At 35.6% G+C, this 20,863-nt stretch overlaps 1 protein-coding gene across 1 annotated transcript in view; it reads left to right on the forward strand.

The window, feature by feature from the left end:
* LOC126501637 (uncharacterized) overlaps positions 1–20,863 on the forward strand; it is a 35,060-nt gene continuing 14,197 nt past the window's right edge. The window contains exons 1-7 of the mRNA XM_050142391.1: positions 1–70; positions 3,007–3,185; positions 4,339–4,377; positions 5,143–5,175; positions 6,723–6,830; positions 8,494–8,673; positions 10,066–10,281. Coding sequence (XP_049998348.1) covers positions 40–70; positions 3,007–3,185; positions 4,339–4,377; positions 5,143–5,175; positions 6,723–6,830; positions 8,494–8,673; positions 10,066–10,281 — 786 coding nt within the window. The 5' untranslated portion in view covers positions 1–39. The remainder of the gene's footprint in view (positions 71–3,006; positions 3,186–4,338; positions 4,378–5,142; positions 5,176–6,722; positions 6,831–8,493; positions 8,674–10,065; positions 10,282–20,863) is intronic.

Consider the following 20,863-nt stretch of genomic DNA (forward strand, 5'->3'; position numbering starts at 1 on the left):
TGCACTGAGACAGCTAAGGTGTGCCAGGACTCCTCAGAGATGCCACTGTCTTTCTTTCATCTATGCTCCTGTAAGTAACTCTTTCCTTGTGTTCTTTTAAGTAAGCTAAGATGTCCCTTTGACTTACAAGATCATTTGGAGAATTCACATTTTTATATCCTTTTTTGTCCCTTTTGGAATGAACAAACTGCCATTCATGCCTATTCAGGACAAGTATAATCAGATAAAGTTGAGAGACTTTCTAATCGTTTCGGTAGGAATAAATGCACCATACACTCTTGCATCAGTGGTTATTAAAAGGAGACTTCATTCTAGGAGACATGTAGAAATATCCTGAGACTTTGTGGACTTTCTTAACCTACCTAGATAGAAAGGTTTTTCAAAATCTAGTGATAAGTGTGTTACACAACCTCAAAAGACTAGGACACGAAATGATCAACATCAAAAAGTCAAATTGCAGAAACTGAGACATTTGATTAGAATGAGTTAAAAGGGGATTATACTGAATTTTCAGTAACTGTAAAATTTAGACTGTACAATGTTCTGGTTTCTAGATCTCTGCTATGAGATGCTTGATTTGAATGAACTTAATTTTATTTTTTGTTGTGGGGACTTGGTTTTCAAGGGTTGCAGATGAGGATCTTTTCAACCAGCTATAAAATGGTCAATCCAGAAAATATGTTTCAAAAAGGAAACTATGTCATATTTACCTTCTATTCTTGATAAAATTTCTAAGAATTAGATTTTCTAAAACAAAAACCAATATCTTTAGCCCCTTGTGCTCAACTTAAACTGTGAATATTTTTCAGCTAATAAATGGAAGAACTATAGATGTTTTTATATATGTATAATTATCTTATACATATATATTTATATATGTATAAGATGAATTAGGGAAAGCATTATGATTTTTCTGAAAATTTAGTTTTACAATAAGAAATATTTTCTCAGTTTAGATCAATATCAACGAGTCAACCCTAAAATCGTACATATAATTTATATTCTACTGGCTGAGTACATTATACATACATATATATATACATATGTAATTTGAAGACATGTGTGTATATATGTCTATAATGGTAGCAACTAGAGAAATGTTCATGAATTTAAAAGAGAAAAGAGTTTTTGGAGTCAAGAAAGGAAAGAGGTAAAGGATATAATTATCATGAGCTCAAAAAAGAAAAAAATTATCTTAATATTTTTATTTTTCTTAGAATAGTTGATGGTTTTAATATGTAGTACACAATCCTTTTGATGCTTTAATTGTTTACAATATGTGTAATTTGGGTTATTTTAATATAAATAAATCTTTCAAGTACTTTAATTTTATTTAGAATATTTATAGTTGCATTTATCAGATATACTGGACATGAGGATCTTTTTTACACTTGTTTACTAAAAAAACCAAATTAAATTTTCATTTTGATATCTACATGGTAATTCATGTCTTAAAATATATTGATTATCAGTATGTAGAGCTTTTGTCCACCTATAAAATATAATTTGATGATGATACCAACACTTCTCATTGTCAAAAAGAAACACATTTAAAACATTGTTTTATAGAGCAAGGCAAGTAAATAATATAAAGATTACTGGGGTTTCTGCAGTCAAGTGCTAAAAGATAAAACTTGATCTCTATAAGAAACAAATTCTTCTGACACTGAGTCTCAAAACTGTGGATATGTTCCCTGAAATTCAGTTATAGCTGAGAGAGCCTGGGTGTGTACTGAATCACAATGCATAAAGGAGAGCCTATAGTGTTGACAATCTATCCTACCACAGCTGATCCTAGGATATAGGGAAAAAAACAATTCTAGCAGCTTTCCCTTTCCACAATACTGTTTGATAACATTATACAGGATCAGTCTACCCAGAAAGTTATTGGAAAGTTCAACTTTATAGAAAAGACATTCTAAAACTTGTAGAATGGCAAACTCAGAATTATTACTCTAAGATAATAGAGGTTCCTTTACATACAGGGATCTTGCCATCCTTTGTGTTACACAACAGCCACTCGTGTGTTTACTCTTTTCAAGACAGAAATTAAAATGAAAACCACCATGCTACGCTCTTAAATGCACACATTGCACACTTAGTTTGCAAAGCTCATATTTCTCCTCCTCGTCTTACACAATGACTTCTGGGCTTATGCGAATAGGAACAGGGAGTTTATTCTTAGATTGAATCTTCTAGGAATCTCAGAAGCTACCCCTAGGAAGTCACACCAGCCTGATTGCCTAATCATGAGCTGAATAAATTAAAAAAGCAGTAAGTATTCTAACAAAAATTAGGTAAAGTCCAGGAGGCCCAACCTAACACCAAGAACTACAGGCAGCTACGGCACAGCTTGATGACAGTTGGAGAAATAGTCTTCCTCAGAGAAAAGCACACCCATTGGCTATCTATACTAAATGATCCTTCCTGGAAATCTTAGAATATTATAATCTTAAACGTTTATAAAGATTACACATATATATTTAAGAATATATGTACGTATATAACTATGTATGTATAAAAGAACATACTCATAGGTTCATAGCAACAATTAATGAAAAAAAGAGGCCATGAGTTTTAAAAAGAGCAAGGAGACATATATGGGGTTATTGGGTGGAGGAAAGGGAAGGGGTAAATGATGTAACTTTATTAATCTCAAAATTTAAAGGACACATGATGTCTTAGAGGAAGGATAACCTGAAAACCAGCATAAACTCTTCATAAATTCTTATAACACTGAACTAAAAGACAATTAATTTAATCCTCTAATGATGAAAATTCCACAATTATTTCTGATATCAACCCCAAACTGTAGGAAGTCAATAAGTTTTAATACCATATACCTGTCCAAATGTAACAGGAATTACATTTTCATTTTAAAAGCCTTTTTTCACTACTACCACTATACAGTATCAGATCACACAGGGGAAGACACTGAGTAAAGATGATGCCATTTCTTTTGATAATTTTGGATAAATGAATCTGAATGACTTTTGTTTCTTTTAGTAGGGGCAATTCTGCTGCTGCTGGTGTCAAACCTCCTTTTATGGGAGAATGTGGCCTCTGTGCCTTTGGGTACTAATGACACTAATGATGATAACCTATACCTCGAAGAATTATTTGATCATGCCAGGATACTCTTGCACAATATCAGTAAGCTCAACACTGAAATGCGTAAGATATATGTAAGTACTTCACTTATCTCTAGCAACCCCTTGTCTAAAATTTTTCTGTACCCTTTTATAGTTATCATGAACCAAATTTATAATAATTCATGTTTCTATTTACAAAGTATCAGCTATTGAAATAATTAAGTGAGGAGAATGGGGTACGTTCCTGAAATCTCAAAGATATTTGAAGGCTTCAATGAGATTTGGAATTTTCCCAACATACCTTCAAATTTTCTTAAATTTTTACTTGTGGCATAAAAATCTAATAGACACAGCTAGGGAAGAGGTTTGACTTCCTTACATTGTTTGCTAGAGGCCAATCTCTATTAGTATTGCTTAGCACACAGCAGATATACATTAGAGGAGACGTGCATTACAGGGAGTCACATGGAATGAATAAAACTAATTTAAATTGTGATGTTAAGTTCAGAGGAAAAACTAAACAAGCAAAATGCACACACACACACATCCACACAAATCACACACACAAGTATTAGTTTCTTAAACTTTTTTTTTCTCTTGAAGATTTTTTTTATTGAGAATAAGAAAAAAAAAGTTTCCGCCTCCTCCCAGCCTCCCATTTCTCTCCCCCTCCCCCCACTCTTCTCCCCTCCCCCCTCTCTCCTCCCCCTCCCCCCACTCCTCTCCCCCTCCCTCTCCTATCCAAAGAGCAGTTATGGTTCCCTGCCCTGTGGAAAGTCCAAGGTCCTCCCCCCTCCGTCCATGTCTAGGAAGGTGAACATCCAAACTGGATAGGCTCCCATCAAGCCAGAACATGAAGTAGGATCAAAACCCCTTGCCATTGACCTTGGCTTCTCATCAGTCCTCATTGTTCGCCATGATGAGAGAGTCCGGTTTTATCCCATGCTGTTTCAGTCACAGTCCAGCTGGCTTTGGTGATCTCCTAAACTTTTAAAGACTGGGAATCCTTGTTTAAAGAGTACAACCCATAAGTTTATTCACTTATTCATAAGACAAATAGATTCTCTGTTCCAGTGGGCTGTATGTTTTCTGTTCAAGGTGAGTCAGTTTCAAGGAAGACACAGTAGACAAGATTTCTGTACAGAAATGTACACGAGAAGACTGAGTTTGTTTTTGTAATGACTATGAATCGATAATAATCTTTTAACTCACTAGTTTTTCTCTCATTCCCTTCATCCGGTCTTAGATTGAAAGTGAGTTCTCCGAAAAATTTCATTATAAATTTGTAAGTACCTCTCTTGTTTCTTTCTCCTTTCTCCCCCAAAGTCTTCAGGTTAATGATTTGAACTAAGCATGGGAAAGGATCCAAGTTTCGTGTAATAAAATTCCAAGAGTGAAAGAAAGTTCCAGCTACTTTAAAGCAGAATCTGAATGGGACAACTTCTGGAAGTTTTTGGTTTACAAGAAATAGAGTGGTTTTTAAGGTCCATCTCCCTTGATCATTGTTGTTTCCTTAAAAAAAAAATCTTTGCACTTGCAATATAATGCTTTAATAGTTGTATTCAAAAATCTATGATCTTGCGTCTACAACCTGGATTCTCTTGACATCTTTCCTTAGCACACTGAAGATATCCAATGCAGAAAAACTACATTGTACTGTGCCACAAGAAATGGGTAGAATGAGTCTAAACTGTGATAACTCAAGCAGGGAAAAAGGCAAAAAACAACAACGTATTAGCTTCTCATGAACTCCTAAATTCTGGGAATAATATGAAAGGTTTCTGGAGTACAAATTTATCCACTGTGAAAGCTGGATTACAAAAGAAACTGGCTCTGTCATCCTGAGGATTGTATAGTACCTGGTCAAGGTCAATCAGGGACATGGAGGATACACTAGTACCTCCATGGCTTCAGTACAAATATGCACACCCAGAGAATCTCTTTTGTTTTTTTTTTTTTGCAATAAATATGCATTCATGTTGTGTCTTTACTAACAGTTTTATTTTATTTTATTTATTTTTATTTTTGCAATACCCTACTCTGGATTCAGCTAGCCTCAGGATCGGAGTCATATGACAAATTCGTAAGTACTTTACTTATTCCCAGCTTTTCCCTCAAAAAAGCCTTCATGCTGATGACATTACCAGGACTTACAAGAGAAAGCATTGAATATCAAGTGTCAACTAACACACATCTACAGCTAGATCATGATACAACATTCTTGGAGTGTTATACAAGAAAGCCTCTGGTAGTAGAAGGAAAAATGGGAATGGGAAAGCTTTGGGGAAACTGATTGGAAAAATAAAATGAAATGGTTTGGTAAAGATTTTCTCTAAATTCATTTACTTTTTAATTTAAAAAATCATAGTTGTGGCATAAAACTAAAATCACTGTGCCTAGAGAAGAATTCTGATATGCAGATCTAGCTTTTAATACTGACGTGTTTTTACTTAGTTCATGGCCGATATCCAAAAGGCTGACATACACTGTAGTCAGTTAGATGGAGGAAAGAGAAGCAATCTAAATGGAGACAATGCCAAAAGGTAGGAAAATACCCCACTCTGGACTCAGCTAGCCTCAGCATCAGAGTCATATGACAAATTCGTAAGCACTACTTGCTTTTCGGGAACTCGCAGTGTTGGAAATTCTGTTAGAGAACCAGCGTTAGAGTTCACACAGTATTGGGCTGTTTGACAGGAAAAAAATAGTTTTTCTCCTCCTGATAACTGCTTGTTATCTGTTCAAGGTCAGTTCACATAAAGGAGGAAAACATTAGGCTTCAGTAAAACAATGGGTATCAGGAGAATGTATCCTTTCCTTTGCAATAGTTATGTTATGATGGTGTTTTTACTCATAAGTTTTTCATTCCTCATTCTTTACTGACCCTCTTTCAAATTTTTAACGTTCCTGCTAATCCATTAAACGTTTGCACAGTTTCTGATAATCAGTTTTAAATAAATTATTAATAGTATAATTAAAATATAAAATTTAAGATTATATATTAATCAATATGCAAATAAAAAGTTTGTTGCTTTTTTATTTCACTGCTTACTAATTCCTAAAGATGGTCAGTTTGTTATATCTATTTTTGTAAAGTTGACACAATTCTGGTCAGGATTTATGATTAACATTGTATGGTACCAGTATATATTTTAACTTGGAATAGAAATAAAACATACAATTTTTTAATTATATAAGAATAAAGAGAAGGTTCAGTGGTTAATACCGAGTTAAAAAACACATATCAATTTGGATTAAAAAGAAGCAAGAAATTGGTGAATTTAGAAACAGTTTGCTGACATTGGGCCCAGATTCTACAGGAAAAAAATGATGTCTAAGACACTTGGAATTTACTATTTTGTTACTTTTTAAAGGCTTCCCAACAATAAAGAAACATTTAGGGAGAATAACAAAATCAAGTAAGAGAGGAATGAATGGGGAAAGGGTTGGCGCTTTGGACATTTAGATGAAGAACAAAATCAGGAGAAAGGTATCAAAGCGTTCACATTATTAAGTCTTTAATCTTTGCTTTCATTCAGATTTCATTGAGTGCATTAATATTCTTGTTATGGATTCAATGACTTATTTTCCAGACTCCAGTTAACTGAATATTTATTTTGACATATACAGATGCTTGAGTATTTTGTGGATCAGGAGTTTCTGGTCAAAACTCTCACTTGCTGCCACAATTACTCCATCAGAACACCAAGAAACATGGATGAAATCCAAAAGATCTCTGTGAGTCTTTAGTTTGATTTTTTTATTTATATTTATATTTATTTATTTATTTATTTATTTATTTATTTATTTATTTATTTATTTATTATACGGGAGAGCTGAAGCTGTAGACTAACTTTACTTCATCATGGCCACAGAGTGAGAATGAACAAAGCAAAATCATTTTAGATATTACATAAACAAAACAAGCAATTGTTAAGTAATATTACAACAGGTTCATAAATTGTCCATTAAGAGGGTTTCATTTTAATGACATCTCACCACTAGAGCTTGTTTAATAAATGCATGCACAGTTGTGTTCTTTGTATGTTACTAATGAACGGCTCCCTCGTGAGAACTCTTAAACCATTGACTACCATACTCAGTCTTCTTGATTTTCAAGACTCAAACTGATTTACTTCTGCTTCTTACTTTCCTATTCATTTTCTCACAATTTCGATGATTTTTTTCCTTGTCTTAACTGTAAGAACCTGAACAAGGGAGGACAATAAACACTGTTTAATGTTTTTCAGAATGAACCATGCCCCCAGTTGTTATGAGGTCTATATACCACTACAACTCCAATTTATAACTGTTTGAATCTTTCCTAATTAGTATTTTCTATAACTTATTTTCAAATGAACTGATTTAGTTATCATGTGAAAATAATAAGACAAAATGAAGAGAGAAAAAAAAATTTTAGATAGGTACTCCACAGCTAAGCACTCCACAACATGCTTTGTTGACTTTGCTGCTATTAACATTCACAAAAGATAACTGATGCAAGTAGACTGAGGCACTGAAAATTTCTTGGAACTTGGACCATCAGCCTTCTGTATCAGAATGGGTGTCAGGCTCCATCCAACTCAAGTCTTAAGTCTTTATTCATATGCAGCTATAGTCCCAGGAGACTGTATTCCTTTCCTTCACTTATTTTTTTTTAATTTCCATAACCATGTCCACTGGAAACCTCTCTACTCTTTTCATTGTCAGTACAGTAGCTAAACATATCAGCACAAAAAAACATTTTAAACCAGGAATGAATGTTATGTAAGATCCTAGAACACACTGGAAAGTCAAATTTCTGTTATTTCTACTGATACTGTTACACTGTTAAAGACAATGACATCTCATTGTTCCATTGTTCTTCCCTTAGATGTTCCACTACATATTTTGTTGTACTAGTGGATAGGAGAGGGAGTGTTCTAGACTGAGAAACCACACTTATTAATGCCACGTTTTTATTAATATCCCAATAAAGCCTAAAAAATTATGATTGTGAACAATCTACTTTTTTGTGTGATGAATCTAAGTTAAATTTCTTGCCCTTTACCCTGTGTGCGGTCTATTTTCCCTCAATCAATATACCAACTAAGCCCCAGAAAATTATGGGGTTCCCCTGAAATGTGTAAGTACTAACAGGGGGGTCAGAGGGCAGAGTTTCATATGAAAAACAAAACATGATCAATAAAATGGGTAATTGGAAATAAGAGATACATATATAAATTTTTGGATGACAGGTTAATCATCTTTACAGTGTTATATTATTTTTAGTCCCCAAACCATTCTACCTGATCATAAAAATAACAAATAGATATTTAAATCGTTTGTCTCACTAAAAACAGAAAGTAACCCTTCCTTACTTCCTTTATCTTCATGCAATTGCTGAAACATGGCTGCTTAGGTTCAAGATTTCTCAAAACTGATACTCAGTAGAGTACAGGCTTGGAATGACACTCTTCACAACCTCCTGACCATACTTGAGAGTACACCAGGAACACACGATGCTGTCCTCTCAATAGCCAGAGACATTAGGACAAAAAATGCAGAACTTTTTGAGGACAGCAAGAGACTACTCAACAAGGTGAGTACTATTCTTACCTTTACTTCCTCATTTGTGAATGATATGACTTCTGCAATGAATATCAAATGTTGAAACACCTCACTTTGCAAGAACACATTTTTGGCACCCAGTCTTATAACTGTCTCAGAACTAATGGAAAGAGATTAAAGTATAACTTTTCCCCAGTAATTTGAACAACATCTATTGCTCTGACTATTGCATTGGAGGTTCCCATTAAATCACCACTAGCCAATCAGTATTCATTACCAAAATCAAACACAAGTCTATGTTCAAGTTGGAAATACTGGTCCTCCATCATCAGAAAAATAAAAAGACAGATTTCATTTGAAGCCAATTTAATGAAAGAAAATGTGTACATGGATCTTGCTTTTACTTTTAGATGACTGACAGACTTATAGTAGCAAGTTTTTGACACATGAAAATCTGTGCCTATGATGGAAGTTTTATATTCTTATATTTTTCTTTGTGATAACAGATATTTGTTTCCTAATTTTATATGAAATACTTTTTATACAATATATTTTATCACAGTCTTTACCCTTCCAACTCCTTACAGATTTTCTCTACCACATTATGTACCTAATTTCAGGTTCTTTCTTTCACCTCCTCCCTCTCTCATAAAACAAGATAAAAAACAAAAGACGAAAAACAGAAATCAAAAAAGACTAGAAAACTATGAAAAGGAGAATAAATAAGACAAAAAATACTCACCCCAAATAAAAGTCCACCCCCTAAAAAAGTAAAAATCCCTTTGAGTATGTTATGTTTTGGCCAGTTATTCCTGGGCATGGATCCTGACCTAGAATATGGTCAATATGCCCAAAGATACTCTTTTGGAAGAACTGGTTTATCCTCTTTTCAAAAGACATCAATTGCTAATAACTCTCTGGTTAGTGATAGGACTCTGTATCCAGTTCCCTTTCTCAGTGCTGGGATTTTGTCTGGTTTGAAGCTGTACACGTCCTGTGCATGCTGTCACAGTCTCTGTGAGTTTAATTCTTTATCAGTCCTGTGGTGTCTGGAAGACTTAGCACCATCTATGTCTCTTACAATTTTTCCATTTCCTCATCCATGTAAATAGTGGATTCTTGAGGGAGGAGTTTGATAAAGAGCTGAGTTGTCCAAAGTCTCTCTCACTCTCTGCACATTGTCCAGTAGTGGATGTCTTTGTTAATTACTCTTGACTGTCAGAAGAAACATCTCTGATGAGGCTTGAAAGGTGCTCTTACTTATCATAATGTTTTATTGCTATGTTTAGCTTACAGAATAATAGTAGTATTTTTCCTAAACCCTTATCATTTCATTAAATTCAAATTGATATCCAGAAAGAAAAGAAAAAGCAAACACAAACTGTATAAATAATTACTGACTGATTGCCATTTTGGTCATTAGACTTATGGAAAAATAGAGATTGTAAAGCACGCTGTCCTGACGGGTCTTGAAGACTTCCAATCACCTGATGAAGAGTTTCGGCTATTTGCTCTTTGTAAATTATCTTATTGCTTACGTGAAGACATGAATATGGTTAACACTTATCTTCAGCTCTTGAGTTGTGTGATACTTGTTAAAAGTGAAGTGTGCTTATACCCCCAAATTAGAGATAACTCATGATGCTGAACCCTTTTAAATAGTCTTAATTTTATACATTTTGAAAGTATGCTTTAATGTAATGGGGATATTTAAAAGAAAAATAAATGTTTATATGACAAAACTTAAAAAGAAAACTTGTTTGTAAGTTTTATTCATTTAGTAGTTAATGTGTTAATATTTTTAAGAGGTTTAAATTGCAAATGGAAAAATCTACTACTTACTTTAGAATCACAGTAAACTACACTCCTCATAGAAGACCACATGATACCACACTCTGCAGTACAGTCTAGTCTTAGGAGTCAAATCTATTCCTTTCTAATCTCAAGGTTTGGGACAGGATTCATAGTCTACATACAATAGTAGTCCATTTGGTCCATCAGACCTTATAATATCATTCCATGCCATTAGGACCTCTTTAGATCCAGCAGACTGGTACACCCTATTATATGGCCTAGTCTGGTGAGTGCCTATTCTTGTGTTATGCCTAAATCAAAGTTGCCCAAAACCAACTAGGAGACTGAGTCCTGTATGTAAAAGCAAAGACCCTTTATTCTTACACAAGTTTGCAAACTTGGACCTTTCTCCCACGTGTGTCCAACATATTGGGGAATGATACGAGAGCACCGAGCTCAGTTATGGTTGGGTTTTTATAGTAGCAAAGGTGGGATGAGGGATTTCTAAGGTTCAGGACCCCTGCTTAGCTGACATTTGTCTAGGGGTGTCCTGGTGAAAAGCGATGGGTGTGTGCTGGCAGGTGAGCCTATCTATAAAGGTTAGAACATTAGGAATTTCCTTTGGATGGTCTGTTCCTGGGTAGTCTAAGCTTGTGGTCTTTCTTGGAACCAGGTATTGCCTTCAGGTAAACAATTGAATCTCAGGTCCATATTGAGCTTGTCATGGCTGGTCCTATACTTGTACCTAAATTTCCTGCACTCACCTGGAGCCACCACTTTAATAGGCCAGCATAATTCTTAGCTGCATTCTAAACTTATCCATATAGTCACAGTTAAATATAGCTTTTACCTCTTGTCAAATAAACTCCTCAATCTTAAATTTAATTCTAATATTTGACCTCTGTACTCAGAGACTACCTGAAGCTCTTGGGCCTTATTAGAGAATTTCCTTTTCACAGTTCATGCAATTGGCAAAGCGATTCAGTTTTATTTATTTATTTAATATTTAAAAAAAAAACTTTTTTTTCACTTTTAAATACCAATCCCACTTTCCATTTTTCCCCTCCTCCCATTCCCTTCACCTTTTCCCTCACTCAAGACCCACCTCTATTCCTCAGAAAGGCTAAGGTATATTGCTTAGAAGAACATCCAAGGCCCTTTCTTCTATATCTAGGCTGAACAAAGTATCCATCAAAAGAGAATGGGTTCCAAAAAGCCACTAAAAACAATAGGAATGAATCCTGGTGCCACTGCCAGTGGCCACGCAGTTTGCCCCAGCTATTCAGAGAGTCTAGTTTAGTCCTATGCCGATTCCTTCCCTATCTGGCTCCCAATAACTCAGATAAAACTGTTTCAGTGGATGTCACCATCATGCTCTTGATCTCTTTGCTCTTATTCTCACTCCTCCTACTCTTCAACTGCACTTTGGGAACTCAGCCCAGTGCTCTGCTGTGGGTCTCTGCCTCTGTTTTTATCAGTTACTGGATGAAGGTTCTATGGTGACATTTAAGATATTTATCAATATGACTATAGTGCCAAGCCAGTTTGGGCACCTTCTCCTCTTTGCTTAAGGTCTTAGCTGGGGTAATCCTTGTGAATTTCTGGGAATGTCTCTAGTGTCAGGTTTTTGCTAGTCTCATAATGACTTCCTCAATCAAAATATTGCTTTCTTTGTTCTCATCTCTGTCCTTCCTCCATCTCAACTATCCCATTGCCTCAAGTTCTCCTACCCTTCCCCTCCTCTCATCTTCTTTCCCTTCTGCCCTCCCTTCTCCTCCCATCCCCATGCTCCCATTTTTGTCAGGAAATCTTGTCTATTTCTCCTTTCCGGGTGGATTTATATATGTTTCTCTTAGAGTTCACTTTGTAACTTAGCTTCTCTAGGGTCACGGAATATAGACTTGTTACCCTTTGCTTTACAGCCAGTATCCACTTATGAGTGAGTACATACCATGTTCATCTTTTTGTGTCTGGGTTATCTCACACAGGATGATTTTTTTCTAATCCCATCCATTTGCATGCGAATTTCAAGACATCATTGGTTTTTTACCACTGAGTAGTACTCCGTTGTGTAAATGTACTACATTTTCCTTATACATTTTTTGACTGAGGGGCATCTAGGTTGTTTCTAGGTTCTGGTCATTATGAATAATGCTCCTCTGAACATAGTTCACCAATACCACATCAGACAGAGGACTGATCTCCAAAATATATAAAGAACTCAAGAAATTAAACATCAAAATTCCAAATAATTCAATTAAATATGGGGTACAGAACTAAACAGAATTCTCAACAGAAGAATCTCAAATAGCCTAAAGACAATTAAGGTAATGTTTAACATCCTTAGCTATGAGGGAAATGTAAATCAAAATGACTCTGAGATACCATCTTACACCAGTCATAATGGCCAAGACCAAAACCACCAATAATAGTCTGTGCTGGAGAGGAGTAAGTGGAACACTCCTCTATTGCTGGTGAAAATGCAAACATTTACATCCACTTTGGAAATCAGTATGTCAGTTTCTCAATTAATTGGGAATCAACCTACCTCAGGACCCAGGAATCCCACTGATGGGCATATACCCAAAGGATGCGCAATCAGACAACAAAGCAATTCTTAAATAATAAAAGTCCAGAGAACAAGTATTAGTGTTATGCTTACCTAGCGGTGGGATATCTATATTATGAAAATCCCAAGTATCAGACATCACTTTGGAAGTGCGGGCAGAAAAATTATTAAGAGAGAGAGTGTGTCAAGTACCAGAGCAAATCATTGTCTTTTGGAAGTTGTAGGACCCATTGACTCACTGTAGCTGTGATTGCTTATATAAGAACTACCTGTGCAAGAACAAGATTGTAAGCATTCATGCACGTAGTGGGGAAGTGACATGAGGTCCACCCCCTAACTCAGGAGTTATTGATGGTTAATGGCTTCAGGGAAGGAAGGGAATGGCCACGTTTAGGTGACCTGCACTCCAATAGGTAAAACCATAACTATGTCAGCACAAATATTCCTTGATGAGTTATTGGAAAAAAAGTTGGAAATGAGTGGGGGGAAGGAAGCAATTAAAGAAACTCACACTATATGGTAGATAAATTATAAACAAATTTACAGTCCAAGTAACATTGCGGCAGATCCATAAATTCCCCATGCAGAGAATCTGTTTTACTAATATCTATATCTTAGAATGTACTCATTATTGCATAGAATGTTTTGAACTGAATTGCATACACATGGTTAAGTGTACTTATGTGTGCATAGGAACTGTTAACACAATTTTATCCATTAAGCATTACAAAAGCCTCTTGGATTTGCAGATCTGAATATTATTAGTTGTCATGTTATCTCATCTTGACCTTCAAAACCCGTCAGGTTCTACATTGCTTTCCAACCTGCGTGTTAAAGCCTCACTGAATTCTCTGTCATTTCTTGAACCAACTGTGAGTCAACTGAGCAAGAGATTTTGGTAAAAACATGGTACAACCAGGCCCACAGTGTGATGACATGGTCTAGGCCATCTCTGCATCTTTTAACCAACTTTAACAACACTGCTTGGCCAACGACTCTAGCACATTCTTATGTATAATTTTGTCCTAAATATAGTAATGTTGCTGGAGGATATGCAATACAAGATATCCACTGAAAACAATATTTAGAATGTTTGAGAACAGTTAGGCAATCTTTTGATTCCATGAAAATTATTTTGTAAGGAGGAAATGATCTCTCTAGCTCCATTCCTTTTTAGTAAGCACTCATTAAGAGTAGTTGCTCCTGGATACAGGCCCAATCAAGAACAATTCTAGAGACTTCTTTCTTACATGTGTTAATGTGTCTACGGCTTCTTAGTTCCTGGTTAGTCCACTTAGTCAATTGACTTAACTCCACCAACCTTGGTTGAGGCTCACTAACAGAAACTGCAACAGTTCATGAAGAATAATTGTGGATTATAGATAGATAAAAAAGTAAGACCTGACAACCATTTTACTATACTGAACTAAGATCTTCAGAGGAAGAAATTGATACAAGAATGAGAAATATTCATACATACTCAACCTTCATAAAATTTTTGCTAGGTTCTAGATGTAGGAGAAATTCAGAATCCATTCTACAACTTCATGAAACAGAAAGTCCTAGGCCTTCAGAGAGTCTGCAGACCCTCCCGAAAGCTATCGTTTAAAATCAAAATCTACATTTCTTATTCATTTAGTAAACCAACCACCAGGAGAAAATGAAGCTGATCGATTAAAAGTTGAAGACATCATGAAAGATTTATTTGTGAAATGTTACACATACATCCAGGAAAAAGCACTCCTGGCAGCTATAAAGTTATTGACTGAAATGTCACTGTTTGGAGTATATCACATCATTATTATTTAGTGAATAGCAGTAGTCTCTAAGAACCTTTGCAACATTCAGACAGTTGACATTACTGTTGTAAATATTTCAGAACAAGAGGTTTTGGCTTGACTGATGAAGATACTTCACCATCTTGTTCCATGGAATGAAAAAAAATCATGTTATGTAATTTGAGATTGAACTGAAATATTCCTCCATGGTAACTGGCTTTCATGGTTTTAAAAACACAAAGGAATCTGCTCAAGAACTACCATCCATAGGGGTATTCAAGTTTATGCTAATCCTGAAAGCAAGTACAGCAAGGGATGTCTGCCAGTGTAATTCTGGTATGATAGTTCTGGTAACCAACAACTTCTTGACTTAATCATACCTGAGGCAATATATAAATTTGGTATGATAAAACAAGAAAAAGCATATACCTTATGAGATTCCAGATAACTAAAAGATTTCTTTTCCATATTAAATCAGTAAGATGTGCCAGCCAATCCTTCTTATAGAGCTCTGCGTATGCCTAGGTTGTAGAGAAGAACCCTTTACAGCAGTCACAGGTTAGAGACCAAGGGTAAATGGTCAGCTAAGCTTTTGAGAGTAACTGACTAATGATAAGATATGGGGCCCAAGGTTCATGAAGATGTCCCATACATATCTTTACCAACCAAATAGGAAGGAAATATGACTTTATTATTGTGGACTATCAAAGCCAGGCCTTTTTATTCTTCTCAATACCTTATCTACCACATTTTCACTATTAGGCACAGGGAAATCATGTGTTTATTGCAAGAAGGCATGGAGGTAAAAGTGACAGATTGAATATGTTGTCCTTGTCAAAATGCAAATATTTCACACTAAGAATCAAATTATTAAAGAGCATAGCCACTGAAAAACCAATTCTTGGAGGATATGATGACTGAGAATCCACAATAAATTTCAAAGACATTAAAATTTCTACATTGGATGACTTTAAAAGACCACTAAAAGTTAAAGTAAAAATGGTTGAAACTTTCAAATCTTCTGATAACAATCTGAAATGTAGGAAATTGTCTATCTCTAAAACTGCATATCTGTGCAACTGTGAATAAGTAATTATTTTTCACTGTGCAATACAGTTAATTACTATCACAGAAGCACAGAGGTAAACCCAACAGTTGAGGATACTGGCAGAGGTATTATTACTCTCTGCAACCTCAGATGAATGAACCTCAGCATAGCTCTGTTTCTCTACATCAGGGAAACTGCTAATGCTGTTGGTGTCAAACCCCCACTTATGGGAGAGTTCAGGTGCCATGGGGATCTGGTTTTGATGAGCTTTTGCTCAAGGATCTTTTTGTTGAAGTCATCATACTCTCTCAGGACATATACTCAGTAGCCTTAGTATAGAAATTTACAGAATATCTTTACGTACCTACTTGCCTCTGGCATCTTTTCAGAAAGGTCATCTCCATCACCAGGAACCAAAGGGCACATACTGTGCCTTCATGTAAAAAAACAAAGCGGCAGCCTCTGAGAAGCGGAACAAGGTAACAAGGTAAATGGGGGAATATCCACTCGTTTTTTAGAGATTTACAAACATAAATTAATTGAAAGAAAAAAATACTTAGAGTTACAATGGTTTCATAGGATGAGTGGAAGTTCGCTGATTTCCTGATCTTGCTTTCAGGAGGTCAGTGTTTGCTGGCACAAGGCACTATGATTGTTAATTGGAGAAGTTCATAGCTGTGAATCAGGTGAATGAAATAGAACTACATTAAACTGCAGCAGACTCAACATAGAGAAAAAGTGTAGTTTCTCAGAAAGCCTAAAGTGTTTGGAAATGGTTTAAACATTTGCAGCATAGGCCTATAGATAATGTATAGATGATAGGAAGACTGGACAGACAAGTACTCTGTTCCTGATAATTAGACTTTTTTGTGGTCAAAATCAATCAAAAATCAGTCAACATCAAGGACAGTAAAAAAGAGATAAGAACTGAGTGTCACAATGGGCACCCCATAAATTGTCTCTATGTTTACATTAAGTATGCCTTCATGTTTAGTTTTACTCATGAGTTTCTCTTTTGATTCCCTCATCTTATTCCAGTCACCCAACATTTTCTTGTCTGACAAGTTTATTAAAATGTTCAGCACCTCTCCTATTTCCAATGAGTGCTGATTGCACTCATTGCACTGCAACGGAGATGAGGAAGCACGATGAGCCAAATTCCCAACAGGACATCCCATAGGTAAAGAAAAGCTCAGCCAGGACCCACGCAATACAGTAAGTCAGCGGAGGAACCTCAGGTTTGTAATGAATGCAGAGACTTCATAGTTTTTTTCTCAATTTGTTTTAATAAAATGCTTCTGAAATATAAATATACTGGACAGAATGCTCTGAAAGTTGTCACGGAGGAAAACTCTGCTGTCCTGACTATACTTGTAGCAAGCCAACACCTTCTGAGCATATTGTACAAATCCAAGAGACAAATATTCAATTTTAATGCAGTCCACAGATGAATACTACACGAAAAACCTCTGTTGGGTATCGAGGAGACAATAATGTAGCTTTTTATAGCCCCCAATGTGGTAGGACTTATTACTTAAGATTTATTTTACTAGACCTTATTCAACAGGGGCCTGGTTTAGAAGTGAGAGTATGTTCTCTCTGCTTGGTTACTGTATATTTTTGCTCTAGGTCAATTGGTGTCAGAGAAAATAGATAAGGTCTCAGTCCGACATAGGGCAAATGGAAAATGTGACTCTTGCCAACAAATTTGCATTTGTTCTGACTTTTTATTCACATGTTTGTTCATTCATCTTTTCATGATCCAATATTTTATTTCAAATACCCAATATTATTTTTCAAAGTATGGAGTATATTAAGAAAATATATTGAGTAAAAGTCCTTAAATATAATTTAAAAGATATTTTCTTAAATTCAAGGTAAGACCCCAAATATGGCCAATTGCCATGATTGTTCTCAATTCCGGACTGATAAAATTTAACTTCCTAAACTTACTTGTAATTCATTAAAACTTTCACAAGTTATCTGATTATTAATTTTAAATAATACAGTTAAATAAACATGATACTTAAAATTATTTATTAATGTACATATAGAATATATACATACTAATTAACATTTTTATCTTAAATTTTTCATTGTTTAGTAAATGCTCAGATTGTGAAGTTTAACACAATTCCACTCAGGACATATCTCTAACATAATTCAACAATTAAAGCTCAAGAAACAACTTGGAAGAGACAACAGAATATGATCTAGAGGACCAGGTTGTTTGTTGCAGAGACTGTGTCTCTTATGTAGGAAAGGTTCTCTGCACATATAAAATATCACCAATAAAGGATACCTAAACTAGGTTCAAGTGATATCAATACTAGTTGACGTGCCAGCATGAGTAGAAAAAAAATCTCAAAATTCCCTCTCTGAGACTAAAAGTTGTAGGTCATTAATAACTACTGAAAGAAGGAGAATTAGCCTTTTCCTGGGATGATACCCTAACAACTTATTCAGTACTAAGTAGTCATGCCTAAAATATATACACAGAAGAAGCACTAAATGGACCCAGTGGGTTATATTCTGATATGTATATGTATATATTATATATATATATGCATTCTATAGTATGTGTATAGATACATATGTATATATATAATAAAAGAAAAGAAAGAAAGCAAGAGACACAAAGAGAAGTAGAAAGAAACACTGGAGAGTTAAGAAACCCACCTTTAAATTGTATTGTTTAGGATTTTTGATACCTAATTTTTGAGTTAATTTAACATTTTGGATATTAGTCCTCTTTTTGAATATGTAGTTGGTATTTTTTTCCATTGTGAAGGTTGCCACTTAGAGCAATGGTGACACAAAGCTTGGGGAATAACCAACAAACATTTGATGTGACTGAAGGCTTACTCCACAGGAGGATAGAACCCATACCCAACACTGCATGGGTTACCAAGAAACTGATAACCAGAGGCCTAGGATAAAACTAAATACTATTGGTTTTAAAATAAAAAAATGAAAGTAAAATAACTCTTAATGATATTCTGTCATACTCATAGATTAATGCCTTTTGATATTCTGCTGTGCTCATAGGTTAATGCCTTATTTGACCATCATCGGACAACTTTCCTCCTGAAGCATATGGGGACACATAAAGAGACCCACAGCCAGACATTACAATCAATCAGATATCACAAACAAACAAACATAGGCACACACACACACACCACAGAGAGAGAGGGGGGGGAGGGGGAGAGAGAGATTTGGAACACAGACACTCTAAATGGGATGTCTCCGTCTAATCCCTCCCACTCAGAGCTCAGGGAGTGGAAGAGAAGACTAAAAGAGTGCAATAACCAGAGAGGATGGAGGACACCAGCAGAATAAAATCCTCTATTTCTACTGAGCAAAGCTCTCATGAACTCACAGAAAATGAAACAGCAAGCATGGAGCCTATACAAGCCTGCACCAGATCCGTTGCTTATATATTTTAGTTTTCCAGTTAGTATTTTTATGGCACTACTGAGTCTGGGAATGAGTAGGTCTCTGATTGTTGTGCCTTAATTTACTTTCTGTTTGTTTACCTTGTTCAAATTTGATGTGATGATTTTTATTTTATTATAGTTTATTTTGTTATACAGTTAGGGTTTTTTTTTTTTTTTTGCTATCTCTTAGAAGCCTGTTCTTTCTAATGAGAGACAGAAAATATGTGAATGTAAGAAGTAGAGAAGAACTGGGAGTATTAGAGGGAGGGAAGCTGCAATCAGGATATGTTATATAAAAAAGAATCTACTTTCAATAAAAGGTAAAAATATCAGATAAGTTTTAAGCATGTAAAAGATCCAAAAATGACATATAAAATGATAAACTTAGCTGTAATTTTGGCTAATAAATATTCATCCAGTAAAAACAAATGGTATGAAAGATAGTGTCCTGGTTAGATTTGACAATAACTTGACACAAATCAGAATAATCTGAGAAGATCCTAGGCTGAGAAAATGCCTCTGTAATATTTTCTTATAAGCAGGACCAAGAGCATTTTCTTTTTTTTTCTTTTTTTTTTTTTTTTTGTTTTTGTTTGTTTGTTTGTTTTTTGAGACAGGGTTTCTATGTGGTTTTGGAGCTTGTCCTGGAATTAGCTCTTGTAGACCAGGCTGGTCTCAAACTCACAGAGATCAGCCTGCCTCTGCCTCCCAAGTGCTGGGATTAAAGGCGTGCGCCACCATCGCCTGGCTTCTTTTCTTATTTTAAGATTTATTTATTTATTATGTATACAACATTCTGCCCCCATGTATGCCCGAACGCCAGAAGAGGGCGCCGACCTCATTACAGATGGTTGTGAGCTGGGAATTGAACTCATGATCTCTGGAAGAGCAGCCAGTGCTCTTAACCACTGAGCCATATCTCCAGCCTAGCATTTTCTTGACTAATGGTTGATGCTGCCACTGTTGGGCGTGCTGTCTGGGATGCCTTATGAAAGCATGCTGAGCAAGCCAGTAGGCAGAGTCCTTCTACACCTGCAGTTTCAAGTCCTCCCTCAAGATTTCCGCCATGTGTTCCACATTTTTCCTTCAGAAGGGCTGTAAACAGTAACCTGAAATAAACCTTTTCCCCCTGGACTTGCTTTAGTCCTGTAGTTCTGCCGCAGCAATAGAAACCCCCACTTAAAATGCTGTGAGGATACCAAACTGCATGAGAACCTGAAACTACCTTAAATTTTAGAAACGTATAATAAGTTTTAATCCCATTCTTTCTTTCCAATGTCTTTTCAACTCTCATTTGATTGCATGACATCTTCACTGTATCAACGTATTTCTTCATCCATTGAATTACTAGAGCTTGCGTAAAAAATCAAAACTAGACCACTCTTCACACCAGAAACCAGCAAATTCCTACCACATAGTAGGAATTCCTGATGCTCATCAGTCAACTGTTTAAGTAAAGCAGTTGCTTTCCTCAAAGCCTTTTTCTTTTTCATCTGAATTGGCCTCCTCCCCTGGCTGTATCAATTAGATACAACGAGTCCCCATCATCTGAACTAAGGTCAGCCTCTCTATTTCTTCTTGAATGTATCCAA

The sequence above is a fragment of the Alexandromys fortis genome, unplaced genomic scaffold, assembly GCF_014885135.2.
Source record: "Alexandromys fortis isolate MF-2015 unplaced genomic scaffold, M_Fortis_MF-2015_v1.1 scaffold_5, whole genome shotgun sequence".
In the NCBI taxonomy this organism is placed as follows: domain Eukaryota; kingdom Metazoa; phylum Chordata; class Mammalia; order Rodentia; family Cricetidae; genus Alexandromys; species Alexandromys fortis.